Below are 15,049 nucleotides of genomic sequence, written 5' to 3'. Positions count from 1 at the left end.
ATCACAACCCAGTAGTCAGTCCTACTGTGTTGACATGTATTATCATTTATGTAGTCATACTTATACATAAACTGTTTATAAAACTTTCAATTTTTGAAATGCATAGGATTTTCTACCTCAGGAATAGAATACAATAGCTGTATTTGGCAAATTTGTATTTGAATTTTGGGTCCTCAATGTTCGTGCATGTTTGTCCATCTAACTGATATTGTATTCAAGCGTCACTGATTAATTTATTATAGACTAGCGTACACATTTTTAATCCTGATATCTATAATGAGTTCATTTCCAAATAGTGTAGCACAATATTTAGTTGATGTTCCCAACTTTACTGCGAAGTAGAAAGAAAGGTATAAAAAAAAATCTTTCGGCTGTCCGTTTTAAAAATTTTGAACACTACTCCTTTAAGACATAGTACTCAAAAGCTTTCATTTTTTAAATGATTGTTTGTCCAGTTGGTCGACTAAAATTTCCACGAATAATGACTTTTTGACCACCATTTTTCTCTTAAAATGTCCTGTACCAAGTCAGGAAAATTTAATGTTTTTTCCTCAGTTTAGGCATGTAACCCGGATTTGGTTTTTTTTCTCAATCGATTTATGAATTTCGAACAGCGGTATACTACTGTTGCCTTTATTTGATTCTCAACTGCATTCCCATTTTTTAGTAAAAAGTCATCAATAAACTCATATTTACCTAATTCCGTTTTACATACAAATGCTTATATAAGAATGGGTATCAATTACTTTTATTTTACTGACATAATAAACCATAAATCTTTATCTACAGGTATCCTTATTGTTCTTTAAGTAAAATCTTAAGAGAAAATATCATTAAGTTCTGAATAAAAAAAATGTATTAGTACTTATAGAATAACTAATCGAAGAATTCAAATAGAGAAAAATATTCAACGAGTGAGCGAACAACACATTAATTCACTAATGCGCGTATCGCATGATTTAATTATCAGTGATGTTCGGTCACGAGTTGAATATTTTTCTATATTTGAATTCTTTAATTAGTTATTCTTTTTATTACATTGGCAAATTGGCTTTTTTAAAGAAATTAATGTAAAACATGTTTTCTACGCTTTCACAATTTGTTTTGATCCGCCGTTATGAACGTCTTGACAACGCCTATTGTTGTATGACGTCAGAGAGTGAAATAACCACGTTTATTTCACATGGTGAAATTATCGGTTTTTATTTAACTGGGAAATCAATGTAACTCATTGCAACCAATGTAATAATTATATATACATACAACAATTTCAGAGGTTATGGAATTCACAAATTCATTCTAGTTCAGTCAATATAATTTTCCTACATGTGAATTCAGAATTAATGATTTATTTTAAGCATTACCCATATAATCAACCTTGAATAATTCGTCCAGACAGAATACCTATTTAATTTACTCTTATTTTCGATAATTAAATTAAAATTAACAGACGATTCGAGATTCCACTTGATTGCCTTTATAGAAACAAACTCATGTAAATTGATAAAAAGCCTTTGCTGGTTGCATATAAACATGAACTTAAGAACCTGTTACTTTCACCTTGCAAATCTTCAAAGTTAAATGCAAACCATTCGAAGATCGCTGCATTGCTGGAATAGATTTCTTACAATAAATTAAGCATAAAATTCTGCACCATCGATAAGTTTACAAGATAAAAAATAACAAGAAGTTTTGTAACGCGAACATGCTTTCGCAGATTATAGAACTCACAGCAATCATTTTGTCGGTATGCGAAGTGCATTTCACGTCTTGGAATTATGAGCAGCGTCTTCAGTTTAAAGACTCAGTAGACATGTATACGAGTGATAGATTGTACTTTTACATAAAGAAGTCTACGATGAAAACAAAACATTGAAGAAATAAAATTGTAAAGATTAAACGTAACTAAATACATATGATACGCGTCGTGATATTTGATCAAGGGTTGTTGTCTGTTTGACATATTTCCCTTTTCCATTCTCAATTATTCATTAGCCTCATATTTCTCAGCTATATATGCACGGTTTCACTTGGACACTATTAAACTAAACAAAAGTACATATTTCTTTCAAGTAAACGGAAACTTATTGTCAATGATATTGTATATATATGTCTGATTCTTTGAGTTTTTATTGAATTATACCCAGGTCATTCCACTGTTGAAATCAAAGTAAAATGTACAGATTATTATTATTCTTCAAATGCTATTTTCTTTAAAGCAAAATTATTGCATATACAGTTGAAAATAATCTAAACCTGATAATTGAAATGTGTTACATGTCTTTTATTAAAAACAAATCCATTGCTGTTCTATTAATAAAAAAGTAATGCGATATGATGTGTGTGGTATAATATTGAATCAGTAAAAACAACGTTTCTTTCGAGATCATTGAATTGCAGTTGCGTTAAAAAAGAAAGAGAAGAGAGTCTGAACAGAATGAAATAATGAATAAAGTTATTCAGATTCAAAACAAACGTTTATACCTTTATACAATTGTTACGTTCTTACAATATATTTTAATTACCGGCACATATCCAGCCGGTTACATTTAATACTAAATAATTGTTTTTAAACAAATACACTATTAAGTAATGTTGTATCCTTTAATAATTTATAGGGAGCTATAGGAAATATTGGTGAACCAGGTGTCCCAGGAATGGAAGGAGAAAAGGTTAGTCACGTGACCAAATGTAGATATTAACAATGTTGTCTATTGATATTAATATGTCACCGTTCATGCTCTGATTACAAATCTTAAAGGAAGATGCGGTTTCCATAGTCAGATATCAATCCTTCTCGTGGACCTTTTTACCAGACCAGATGAATTTCGCTGTGTCGCTGCATTCCCATAAGACTAAGCTCCTTAAGGAAAAAACCACCGTGATCTTAGTATTTTTTCACGGTATATTTACTCACATATCTCCTCAAGCAGTCGAGTTCATTCTAAAAAATCTCTTCAGGCCCACCAAATTTATGACATGTGATTTTCATTTTAAATTTGCTAAAGTGAAGTTTTGTATACTTGGGATTCCATTTAAAGGTAATTATAAAAATTAGTGGCAACATAACTTTATCGATGTTCAAAATAGGAAAACGGATTGATCGCAGGAAACTGTACAATGCTAATTTGCCATTTGCTCATTTTTTTTAACTTGCAAAAAAATGCAGATTTTCTCCACGTTATCATTTATTGCATTATAGTCTTAATTAAAAAGGATATGTTCTCTCTACTTCAATTGAATGAGAGCTTATTTAACAGGTGTGATCATAATTCAAACAGTACATATGTTTCCTCCGGAAAACAGATTCTAACAAGTTTCGAAATCTTTTGTATGAAAAGAAAACATAACAAAGATATAATTGTTTTATTAGGTTTTATGTTAATTGTTAGGAGAGTTTAGGATGTGCAACATTACGCTGTGTCTGGTCTTAAAGGGACTATTTCTATAATACTATTAAAAGAAATGCATTATTCAATCATGTTTTCCATCCTGTAATTTGAAAGCCAACGAAAAAAAATCTTTTCTTTGCCTCTGTGAAGAGGTCCTTTGAAATGTAACTGTTTGAAAGTAAGATTATTTGAAATAAATAGGATAACTACAAATTAACTTCCCTTTTAACAAAATAAGAAATATGTAGGTACCATTTGACGGTTAATTATGCATATTGTTAATCAAGTTTAAAATGTATGTGATGTATAAAGATAAGATTTCACAGAACTTTAATTCAGTTCATGATTTGTTATTAGGTACTATTTGTGTTTTCACTACTTTTTTAAATGTTTACCTTACCATCCCTATAAATGTAAGTCGAGTTTGTGTGTTCCATCTTTATCTTTTTCTTTTGGTTTTTATGAACTTTTGTTTGTTTGTCTGTTTTTTTCTTCTTTTCTATTCGCAATGATGTTCCGATAAGTGTATCTTTTCATGGAACCATAGGAGTATAAAAAAAACTGTGAAATATTGAAATTTTTTGCGATTATCTTTTGTTTTCTAATGAATATTATCATTGCACTAAAATTTTGAACTCAACAAGGTGGACGGACTTTTCCACAATTGTAATGCATGATACCTAATGTTGTCAATATAACGGAGTTGTAAACAACTGTCATACAGAAGTGAGGTTTAGTTAACCCGGCTTTTTTCAGAAATACCTGTAACAAGTCTGGAGTATGACAATTATTTTAAAATCGTTCCATTGGTTGATACACATGATTTAGGGGGGAGGGGGTAGAAGGGGTCCTGATCCCGAAATCCCGGATTTAAAAATATGAAATCCCGAGGTCCCGAATTTAAAAAAATTAAATCCCGTCGTCCCGAAATTCGAAAAATAGAATTCCCAGATCCCGAAAGGATCAATCCCGAAATACCGAGCTTAAAAACACCCGATCCCGGAGTCCCGATAAAGGTCCTTCCCCCCATGGTACATGATAAAGTGAAGCGTTTGATTTTTTCACGTTTGATGGACTTCCCCTTTTTTTAATCACCTTGAAGTTTGATATTTTTAAAATAGTTTTGTACTATTGCAGAGTGTTATTTTTTTTTCTCTTAAATATCCAAAATTATTGAGCTACATGTACACGAATATGTGCAACTTTTTGATTTGCATAAGTCATTTGCATCCTGTATTTATTGACTATTGAAAATTCATAATTGATTGAATTTTAGCTTGATATAGAATATAGATATATATATCAATCAGTTTCTTTTGTGCTGTGGACTTTACATATTATGTTCTTTTATTCTTTAACCAATAAAGTAGTTTGTAAAAGGAAAGTGTATCAAGTGTTAATATTTGCCTTCAATTCTAAGTTGGAAGTGTAAAATGTCCGAAACTTCTGTTTTCACGTTTCATTTATCTTGCACATTTGTCTTTAGTTTTTAAATTTTAACATACTTGATTGATAATGACCTGTTTCATAAACCCTAAATTTCAAATGGAAACAACTCGGAGTTCCTCGTATATGAATGCACACTCTCATTTGTCTGGGGGTATGCAACATCTTTCGTTGGTCCTGAATGATGTCTTATGGTTGTTATAAGGTTCTTCTTTTGTTGGTATAGAAGTTATGTTTTCTAATATATAAATTCGCAGTGATAAACTTGATATTATACAGGCTTTGTTATCAAATACTGTTTATTAAGCCAAAGTTTTAAAAATGGTCATTGTAGTCATACAAAGCCTTAAATTCAAAATGCATGTCTTCCGAAACAGATAAAGTTTATTCCTTGAAATTATTTATTTCTACTTCTTTTAAAGAATTTCATTAATTTGAAAAGAGTGTAAAATTAACGCAAAGACGGTTCTGGACAGACATTACAATTAAATTAGCCTAAAACTGTTATATCTGTTTCGTATCAAGCATTTCTCACGATATAAACTAGGGGAGTATTTTATGGTTGATATCTGACACGTGAAGAGAAAGGCTAATTAAAAAGATTTGTCTTTTCTAGGTCTGGGTGTATCTTTGTAATTCTAACAATTAGGAAATCCTTTGATTTATTTCAGTCTTCGAATATTATTTGCTAATGTTGGTGCACATGCGTATAGCTAAAATAGACCTTACATAATGAAAGACCATGGAACTTAACTGTCATTTTTACATAACATCTTTAAGACAAACATCGCATTCCATTTTTTTTTATTTGTTGACTTATAAAATTTGAAAATGAAGTTCAGTATAAGAGGACAATCGTTAGTTTTTGTTATAGCAATTTTCTGTTTTAACTATTGTGAATGTTTTCATAAACGAGAGGAACGTATTGCAAGAAAGCAAAAGATGAGATTAGAAAGGAAACAAAAGTCGAAACTACAAAGACTAGAATTAAAGGCTAAAAAGCATAAGGAGTTAGAACAGCAATTAAATCAGACTGTAGGAAAATTAGAAGAAAAATTAGTTTTAAAAGAAAAAAGTTTAGAAAAATACTTGAAAGATAGTGAATTGTCTTTATCAATGCAGGGTGATCAAGGAACTCCAGGACTTCCAGGGATTCGAGGACCATCAGGACCAGATGGAAGGCCGGTAAGTCATTATATCTACAAAGATAAATCTTATCTTATTGCAAATTATAAGTTCTATAATATTCTGAATGATTCGAGCGTCACTGATGAGTCTTTTGTAGACGAAATGCGCGTCTGGCGTTAATATGAAATTTTAATCCTGGTATCTATGATGAGTTTATTTTTCTACAATATTCTGACAGCATTGGGTCAGCCGATAAATAGTGGTTGTGTATTAAAATAGATATATGTATGTTACGTTCATCTCATCCAGTCTTTTATTCTAAAATTAATGTTTGGATGTAATATATATGGTTTTTTCATCGTAGCAATTGTTTTATCATAAAAATTGTCAGTTGAAAATACCATGAACTGTCATTCTAGTTAATATTTTGCAATCGTATTTCCCGGGATTTTTCATTCGGTTTTATCATTGGACAAAAATGACGTCATTGACTTCTTGCGTTGATACTGCTTATTTGCATGGTACCGTGAATTACCGAAATGCCAAAGACCGAAAATCAAAATGGTTACTGTGAAATGACGTGATAACTGTGTATATGTCATGAATATCATATAAATCTGCTTTCAAATTAAATAAATTACTCGCAAAGAGCAATGTTTAAACTTACAGGAAAATGAAAGTTTTTTCTTTGAGAATTGCAATTGGCTATATCATCAGCTTGCTTATCTGTAAATACTTTTGTGAACGGTTATACAGTTTTAGTTACCAGTAATCATTTATCTAAAAAACGAGAATCCGTGGTTTAATATTAAACTGTAAATGAAGTATTAACGAATAATACAAGGACAAAAAAATGATATTACCCTCATTATACAAGTCTTACGAAACCGATAAAGTTCAAGTCAATAATGAATAACTTTAATTGTGTACAAGCTAACAGAATAGTTTTATGGTATTTATAAACGATATTCTTCTCTATTTTTTTTTTTTCATTAAGAATTCTGATTTTCTCAGTTTGGGATAAAATATAAGAGGGGCCAAAATATTGACTTTTTAATAAGTTTGTAATTTATTAGATAGCTAGCTAGTTTTCTTACCGGAGTGCCCATGACGAGGACTGAACCACAGAAAATTAACAATTTCATTCAATGAATATTGAAATCAAACGCACTTACCATGTGCATGGTTCGAACTCACAACTCCTATGATGAAATGCTAGTGATACAGTAGTTGAAATACTAAAACCGCTTGACTACTTAGTCCCTCCCAATATAAAAAAGTTTGTTCCACAACCAAAATGTATAATAACGACCAGTTCTACAACTAAAATGTATTATTTATAAAGTTTTTATTGTTTACATCTGTTTTTATTGTAGGGATCAATGGGACCAATGGGACCGAGTGGGCCTATGGGACCTGTTGGACAGCCTGGTGGTTCAGGTCCACCGGTATGTATATCTTATCAACATAGGCTACTTATTGTTATTTTTATATCACTTATAAGAAATATATGTGTACCACATTCAATGCTATTTTCTGTTCTAAATGTTTATTTGCTGCTTTACGACTATCATAAAAATGAGAGGTTGAGCCAGCTATAAAACTTGACTTAATTTATTATTTTCTACATTAGAAAATACCTGTACCAAGTCAGTGATTTGACTGTTGTTATCCATTTGTTGGATGTGTCTGTGCTTTTGATTTTGCCTCTTGACTAGGGACTTTAAAGTTTCCTCGGAATTCGGTACTTTTCTTATTTTTCTTTTCGGATCATATTTTCACCTATTTCACACATTTTTACTTTTAGGGTCCTCCTGGACCACCTGGAGATAAGGTTGATTGGGTAAGTAGTATCTAAGAATATTTATATGATTATAGTGCGAAATTAGTGTGTTACAATATAACTATTTCGGAAATGAGTCGTGAACGAATGTTTTGTGTGATAATTATCATTATTGAAGATAAGAAAATGATATGGTGTACACAATCTTTAAACAACTTATATCCTGGTTATGTGTATATAATTTTAGTATTTGAAAATTACCAACTGAAAGAGTGAATGCTTGCTAAAAATTATCTATGAGACGTTGAGGAAGAGTGTATGACTTTGTCAAGGATTTCAATTGCAATCTGATGTTGTCAAGAATTTCAATAACGATGTCAAAGTAATGTCATACATATATCATTACAAATAATATTTTTCTAAAAAAATATATATTATAGGTTATTAGGTTAGCCTGATGCTTATAATGTTATATCGTTGAAAATATATTATTTCTAAGGTCATCTGATAATCTTAAGAATGAGTTTATAACATTTTATGTATGTTATTCATTGATACCTACTCCTTTATTAAAGGATGATCCTTACGGAATACTATAGTCATTATTGTTATTTTTCAGACTGCTTTTATTAGTCATGCGGATAAAGATGTCGGGTTCCGTGGACCACTAGGACCTCCTGTAAGTTGTATTCGATTTCAAGAACACCTTTTTGATTATTTTTTAAAAAGAGGAGGTCATTTCAATAAATTTAATACCTCTATATGTTTGTGAAATTTATTTCAATAGTAACTGCAGCAGCTTATTATAAACATGTTGTGATCTTATGAATAATATATAGTAAAGTACGATATCTTGTGTTTCCTTTTAACTCCTGAACCATGTAGTAACATACCATTATATTTTACAGGGTCCATCTGGTCAAGCCGGAGCTCCAGGTGTGGTAAGTTTTTTTTAATTTCTTATGAGGTTCAATATGTTTTGGCTCTCGGTTATATGGTTATATGGTTTGAATATTCAGGTTTTTTTATACAGAGATAGCTTTTTCAGAGACAAATGAAAAATCTTGCAAAGTTCTTCAATTTCACTTTCAGATGTACTGATGATGTAATGTCACTCAATAATCCACATTCATTGAGTGATTAATGCATCTCACATTTGGTAATCAATGTAAATACTACTACATCATATAGCATTACAAAACAACTCAATCTACGGATTATACAATCGTCCATGAAACTAGGATATAAACATATTTTGGATCGGATAATCTAAGATATTTAAGTATTTATTTTGTGTTCAACTGTATATTCAACGCTTTATATTTTTGCAGCCAGGTGTGAGAGGTCCAGCAGGAAGTCGTGGACCAGCAGGAGGACAGGGGGCTCCAGGGGTACCTGGTCTTTCTGGACCACCCGGTCAAAATGGACCTACAGGATTGAGGGGTCAAAATGGTATGCCAGGCATGCCAGGATTACCAGTAAGTTGAACATAAAAAAGAAAAGAAGAAACCAATACTGACACGGTCGTATTTATGATTTCCTCAGTTTGCATGATTAGCTTTGCATGTGGTCATTGTGTTAGTATTGTCATCTGTCCTTTAAGTAATCAAATTCGATCGTTTGGTATTCATATTTCTGTAGTGAAAGACATTTAATGCATTTACTAATTGTGGAGCAAAGTCATTAAATTATTAAAAAAAATCAAGATATGAAATGCAGATATAAAATTAATAAGGAAATAAAATGCTTGGCAACATGAAATAAGAAAGAATAGCCCTGAATGATTTGATGCAGTAAGAAAAAAGTATGCTAGACATGTCTTAATGTATTCAATACATATCTTAAGTGATTTTTTCTATGTCTGTTTTAGGGAAAAAGCATTCCAGAAAGCGAAATAAAGGAGCTATGCTTCCAACTATTAAGAGGTAATATGCACATCAATTTAATAATTTACGGTTGATATTCATGAAAGGTATTAAAAAGAACATTTATTAAAAGTTTCGAAAGCTATGATAAAAACAGTGATTTTCTAAATATAATAATAGGTGGTAATGTTAGATTTTTATGTAAATTAGAATTGAATGAAGCTGTCGTCGAATATACTGTTCTTAATTACTGCGACAGCAGTCTCAGAATGTACACATGTTATGAAATTTTTGAAACTTCACACAATATTTTGTAATAAAATTGTGTTTAACATATTCTTCAATTGGTACTGTATATTTGTTTGTAGAAAACTATGAAGAGTTGGTTGCAGGTCTAAAAGGTCCACCAGGTCCTCCTGGAATTGGTGTGACAGGAAAACAAGGTCCACCAGGCAGATTTGGAGAACCAGGTTAGTAAATAGACTGCATAAAGAACTAATAGGAGATGCATTAAAACATAGATTAAGATCATTTCCTATCAATGTGTCTACATCTGTTGTTGACTATGAAAAAAGATACGGAGGAAATCAACAGAACAATCAACATACATATATCGAGGAGAGACAGAGAAGCAATCGCAAAAAAAAAAACACAAGTAAATTACAATTAAAAAAAAAACTACATAGAAATTAAAGATTCAACATCATTAATCCCACCGAAAACAAGGGGTAATCTCAGATCTCAGAAAGGGTAAGCATATTGTGACCACAACAGACTTTCGATGTCAATTCCTAGATGTGAGTCAAGATATGAGTGGGTTTTTCTAATAAAGTATTATTCATCGAGTCAAAAAGAATGTCAATCTACATTGGTCATTCTTTGACATGAAACAAAGTCATCGAGATAAAAAGGGTGCATCACAGAAGAAAAATATAATTGTATTTTGATCAACATTTTATTTATAACTCAAATACTGTAAATATGCTTTTTTCTGTGATAATTTTTGGTATTCATTACCTATCTTTGCTTTTTATTTTACATCCAGTAACAGCAAAAACAAAAAATACGCTTTAAAAATGTGAACTTCTATCTCAATCCTTTAACTTCCTGTTATAGCAGAAATAATTGTATTTGAGTGCCGCTGTTGTGCCTTGTAATGGCGAAAAGCGTGTCTGACGAACTATATCATCAACCCGATATGTTTGATGAGGTTGTTTAAGCTTATGTTAAAATATAACACTCATTTCTTTCTAGGAGAAAAAGGACCCCCTGGTATGACTGGTGAACGTGGACCAATGGGAGTACCTGGTGTTCCAGGATCATCAGGACCAGCAGGACCTCCGGGACAACAGGGTCCTATGGGAGAACGGGGTGAGACAGGCGCTGGAAGAGACGGAAGAATGGGTGAATCCGGTGCACCTGGTAAGCCTTCACGATTTTGTTTAATGTTAAGGATGTTCGCTTGTCATGTTTTGAAATTTTACTCATATTTTCAGAATCCTCTGGTTTTATCCATTTGAATGCCTTAAAAAATTGGCCCATTTACCCCTATTTTTCTTTTTATAAATCTTTTACATGTATAAGTATATGCCATCTGTTAAAGCCTTATCAAAACTTGTTATTTTTTAATAGTTTTTGAGCACTTAAAGCTGTCAATGAGAACGCTATGAAAAATCAATGGCTAATATCTCGAAAACAACCACATTGGCCTATATTATTTTTGCTCTTTTGGTTCCTTTAATATTCCACTATCAATATATACTAGTGTTATGAAAAGCTTGTTATTTTGAAACTGAGTAGTGAACCTACTTTTTATTTTAAGATATTAATTTATTTTCATATAATTGTGACCGATAACTTTCCTTTGGTTACACCCATTTAAATCGCTGCATAATTCGACATAACCTTTATATTTCCTCTGTGCATTGCAGGTCCAGCTGGACCGCCTGGTGAAGGCATCCAGGGTAGACCAGGTGAACGGGGAGCACCAGGTGTGCATGGCGTTCCAGGTAGAAGAGGTCCAATTGGACCATCAGGTCCTCCAGGATACTGTGAATTTTGTAACTTTGCACCGGGGCAAACAGGAGGACCAGCGCCAGAATATATACAACTTGGAAGAAATGATATCAAGAGACCTTAAAAACATTAGAACATTTTGATCAATTATTGTGATATCTCCTGTAGCATTGTCAAAACTAACTATCCCTTTTCCTGCTTTTCCATTGAAGCATGAGAATTCTATTTATTAAGTGCCTGTACTAAAATGTCAAATTGTAGTTATGTTTGAAATATATAGTATGGTTAGAAAACCTGTGTGTTGAATGTTTTGCATTAGATCAGTTTGTTATGTTACATTTTTACATAATATATATTATTCAATATAATATGTGTATCGGATATTTATTTTACCTCTCTTGCATGTAGCTTCCTATCATATGATTTTTTTCATTTTATATTTGACAGTTTTGTATGTTTTCCCAAGCTATTAGTTCATTGCATGCATGTTGAACATTATAACAGCTAGAAAAGATTGATATCATTATAATCATTATCAGGCCAGTATACCCAGCAAACCAGCATGCATGCTTTCACCATACAAATCTCAGGGATAAAAGAAAGCAGAATACTGAAAACAAGGCCAACCTATGATTGATACTGTTAGTGTCAATATATAGGTCAATTATAAATGTCATATACTAGATTTTCAGTATTCTCGATGCAAGCCTATGTTAGTATTAAAAAAGACATGCTACAGGAATTAGTTCTCATGTTCTTAAGGAACCTATGGGTATCACCGGCACACACGTCTTTACAAATTAAAAGCATTGACTCTAAATGAAAATATTCATATTCATCACAAATTGTTTGCGCATGTCTTATATGTGTGATGTATTCATGTGGTTGTAAAATGTTCTTATATGTTTGATTATTTAAGAATATATGAATTATGTTTTTTTTATATTTATTACTTTCTATTGTTTTGTTGTTTATCTAATGAAAGTGAACGTTATCAGTTTCAATCAAGGTTTTAAAAAAGAGCAGAAAAATAAATACTTGTATGTATGTAAAGGGTTCAAAACTATTGAATAAAAAAATTGATAAGATTTGGGGGGAAAACTCATACTTAAACTACCAGATAAGAAATTAATTTCATTTTGCATATGATAAACCATGGTCATTTAATTAAAGAGATGGACATTTTTCTATAGTTATACTTGTTATAATTGTTATATTTTTGTATTGTATATATAGATAAAAATATTGCTTTTTACGTATTTTTCTAATATATTTGTTAGATGTTTTGTACTTATTTTCTACTAACAATAATGCAATTTCTACTGTAGTTGGCTTATTTTAAACCTAAAGTTTGTAGAATCGAATACGATATACTAGTATTACACTGATTATTCCAAAATTGAAACTTATAACATGTATTGCTTGCAATTAAATTATGTCTGTTGAATTAGTCTATATGATTCAAGGCCAGTGAATAATTAACAACGAGTTTCGGTTATTTTTTATTTGTTTTATACGAAATTGATCTTAGCAACTTTTATCAATAAAATGCTTACAAATACAGTTGTTGATTTTTAAATGAATATTGCAATAGATGTTTTTTTTCCACAGCTGAGCCTTTTAAAAAATACAAAATTCAAAAGCAGTCCATGAAACAGAGAAGACAATTCGTAACCCTCTCAAAATGGAAAATCGGCTTTCATTTAGAAAAATTAACTACAGAAAACAAACAAAATGGTGTCTTTTTCCATATCATTAACTGGAACTATAAAAAATAACAAAATGGTGTCTTGCCAAGTCAGGAATATGACAGATTGTATCCAATTGTTTGATGTACCTGTGAGCTTTCGATTTTTTCAATTTAATTAAGAAATTTTCATCGGAGTTCGTTTTTTTTTTGTTATTTTACTTTTTTCCATAAAATTAACTGCAATATATTCCTTTCTTTTCAGTCATATTTAGACATACACGATTTGTTCATGAGTTGATGCGACATATCTTTTCGAACCAGGAAAAACAAATAATTTAATACAATATGTTTCTTTCATCGATTTTGAGGTGATCTTTTTGTGAAGATTATTCTCTTATTTATTTTAAGCAAATAAGAAAAGGGAAACCGAGGTATATCGCTGTTTAGTAGTCATAATTCGAGTAATCAAAATCAAATCCGAGAAACAAATTAAAACCAAGAAAACACATCAAGTATAAGAAGAAAAACAACGGAACAACGGAAACACTGAACTAACAATAAAAGCAAACACCAACATACATAGAAACGGACTATGGATACTGCCATATTCCTGTCATTGTAAAGGACATTTTCAGAAAAAAAATGCTGGGTTGAACCTGTTTTTTTCATAAAAAATAACCAGATGCTCCGCAGGGCGTAGCTTTATACGACCGCAGAGGTTGAACCCTGAACGGTTAGGGCAAGTATGGACACAACATTCAAGCTGGATTCAGCTCTAAATTTGGATTGTGATTAAATAGTTGACACAGCATAGGTTTCTGACACAGAATGAATGTGTTCTAATGAACTTAAAATTTTTGTTTCTCTTAGAGCAATTCACTATGCTGTTGAATATTAATCCTCTCAAAAAAATGTTTGAAGAAATTTTCTTTTTTATTTATGAAATTTCAAATGAGAAAAATTGAACCCAATTTTTTTAATCACATCCCCCTTTCCCTTATTCCAAAACTAATCTCAATTAAAATTTCTAATGGAGTTTGCAACAATAACTACTCATTTAAATACATCATAAAATATTAAGATGTAAAAAAACTGCTTGTTATCACTGAATGGTAAAGATTATTTTAATTTATCAGTTGGTAGTAAAAAGTGAATATACATTGTATATTGTATATAACAAAGATTTAAGTTGATTCTGGACAAAGAAAGATAACTCCAATTAAAAAAAAATCTTGCTATTGCACAATATTTTGCAATTAGATATTTCTTGCTTACTATTCTGGACAAAGAAAGATAACTCTAATTAAATTTCTTTTTGATATTTCACATTATTGTGCAATTAGATATTTCTTGCCATTGCGCAATACTGTGCAATTGAAAAGACTTGCTATTGCACAATACTTAATATAATAATTTTAGATCCTGATTTGGACCAACTTGAAAACTGGGCCCATAATAAAAAATCTAAGTACATTTTTGAATTCAGCATATCAAAGAACTTCAAGATTTCAATTTTTGTTAAAATCAGACTAAGTTTAATTTTGGACCCTTTGGACTTTAGTGTAGACCAATTTGAAAACAGGACCAAAAATGAAGAATCTACATACACAGTTAGATTTGGTATATCAAAGAACCCCATTTATTCAATTTTTGATGAAATCAAACAAAGTTTAATTTTGGACCCCGATTTGGACCAACTTGAAAACTGGGCCAATAATCAAGAATCTAA

The 15,049-nt window shown here is 31.1% G+C and overlaps 1 protein-coding gene across 2 annotated transcripts in view; it reads left to right on the top strand.

Annotated features, from left to right (window-relative positions):
- The window catches only part of LOC139481342 (collagen alpha-1(IX) chain-like), a 39,768-nt gene extending 26,575 nt beyond the window's left edge, over positions 1–13,193 (top strand). For both annotated transcript variants that reach the window (XM_071264600.1, XM_071264589.1), the window contains 11 exons: positions 2,619–2,672; positions 5,961–6,023; positions 7,343–7,414; positions 7,774–7,809; positions 8,369–8,428; positions 8,658–8,690; positions 9,081–9,227; positions 9,620–9,674; positions 9,983–10,084; positions 10,869–11,036; positions 11,546–13,193. In XM_071264600.1, the coding sequence (XP_071120701.1) occupies positions 2,619–2,672; positions 5,961–6,023; positions 7,343–7,414; positions 7,774–7,809; positions 8,369–8,428; positions 8,658–8,690; positions 9,081–9,227; positions 9,620–9,674; positions 9,983–10,084; positions 10,869–11,036; positions 11,546–11,754 (999 nt within the window). In that variant the 3' untranslated portion in view covers positions 11,755–13,193. The remainder of the gene's footprint in view (positions 1–2,618; positions 2,673–5,960; positions 6,024–7,342; positions 7,415–7,773; positions 7,810–8,368; positions 8,429–8,657; positions 8,691–9,080; positions 9,228–9,619; positions 9,675–9,982; positions 10,085–10,868; positions 11,037–11,545) is intronic.
- Positions 13,194–15,049: the final 1,856 nt, after the last annotated feature.

The sequence above is a fragment of the Mytilus edulis genome, chromosome 1, assembly GCF_963676685.1.
Source record: "Mytilus edulis chromosome 1, xbMytEdul2.2, whole genome shotgun sequence".
NCBI classification, from domain to species: domain Eukaryota; kingdom Metazoa; phylum Mollusca; class Bivalvia; order Mytilida; family Mytilidae; genus Mytilus; species Mytilus edulis.
The sequence above is the reverse complement of the archived record's forward strand: the minus strand, read 5'-3'. Positions and strand labels throughout refer to the sequence as shown.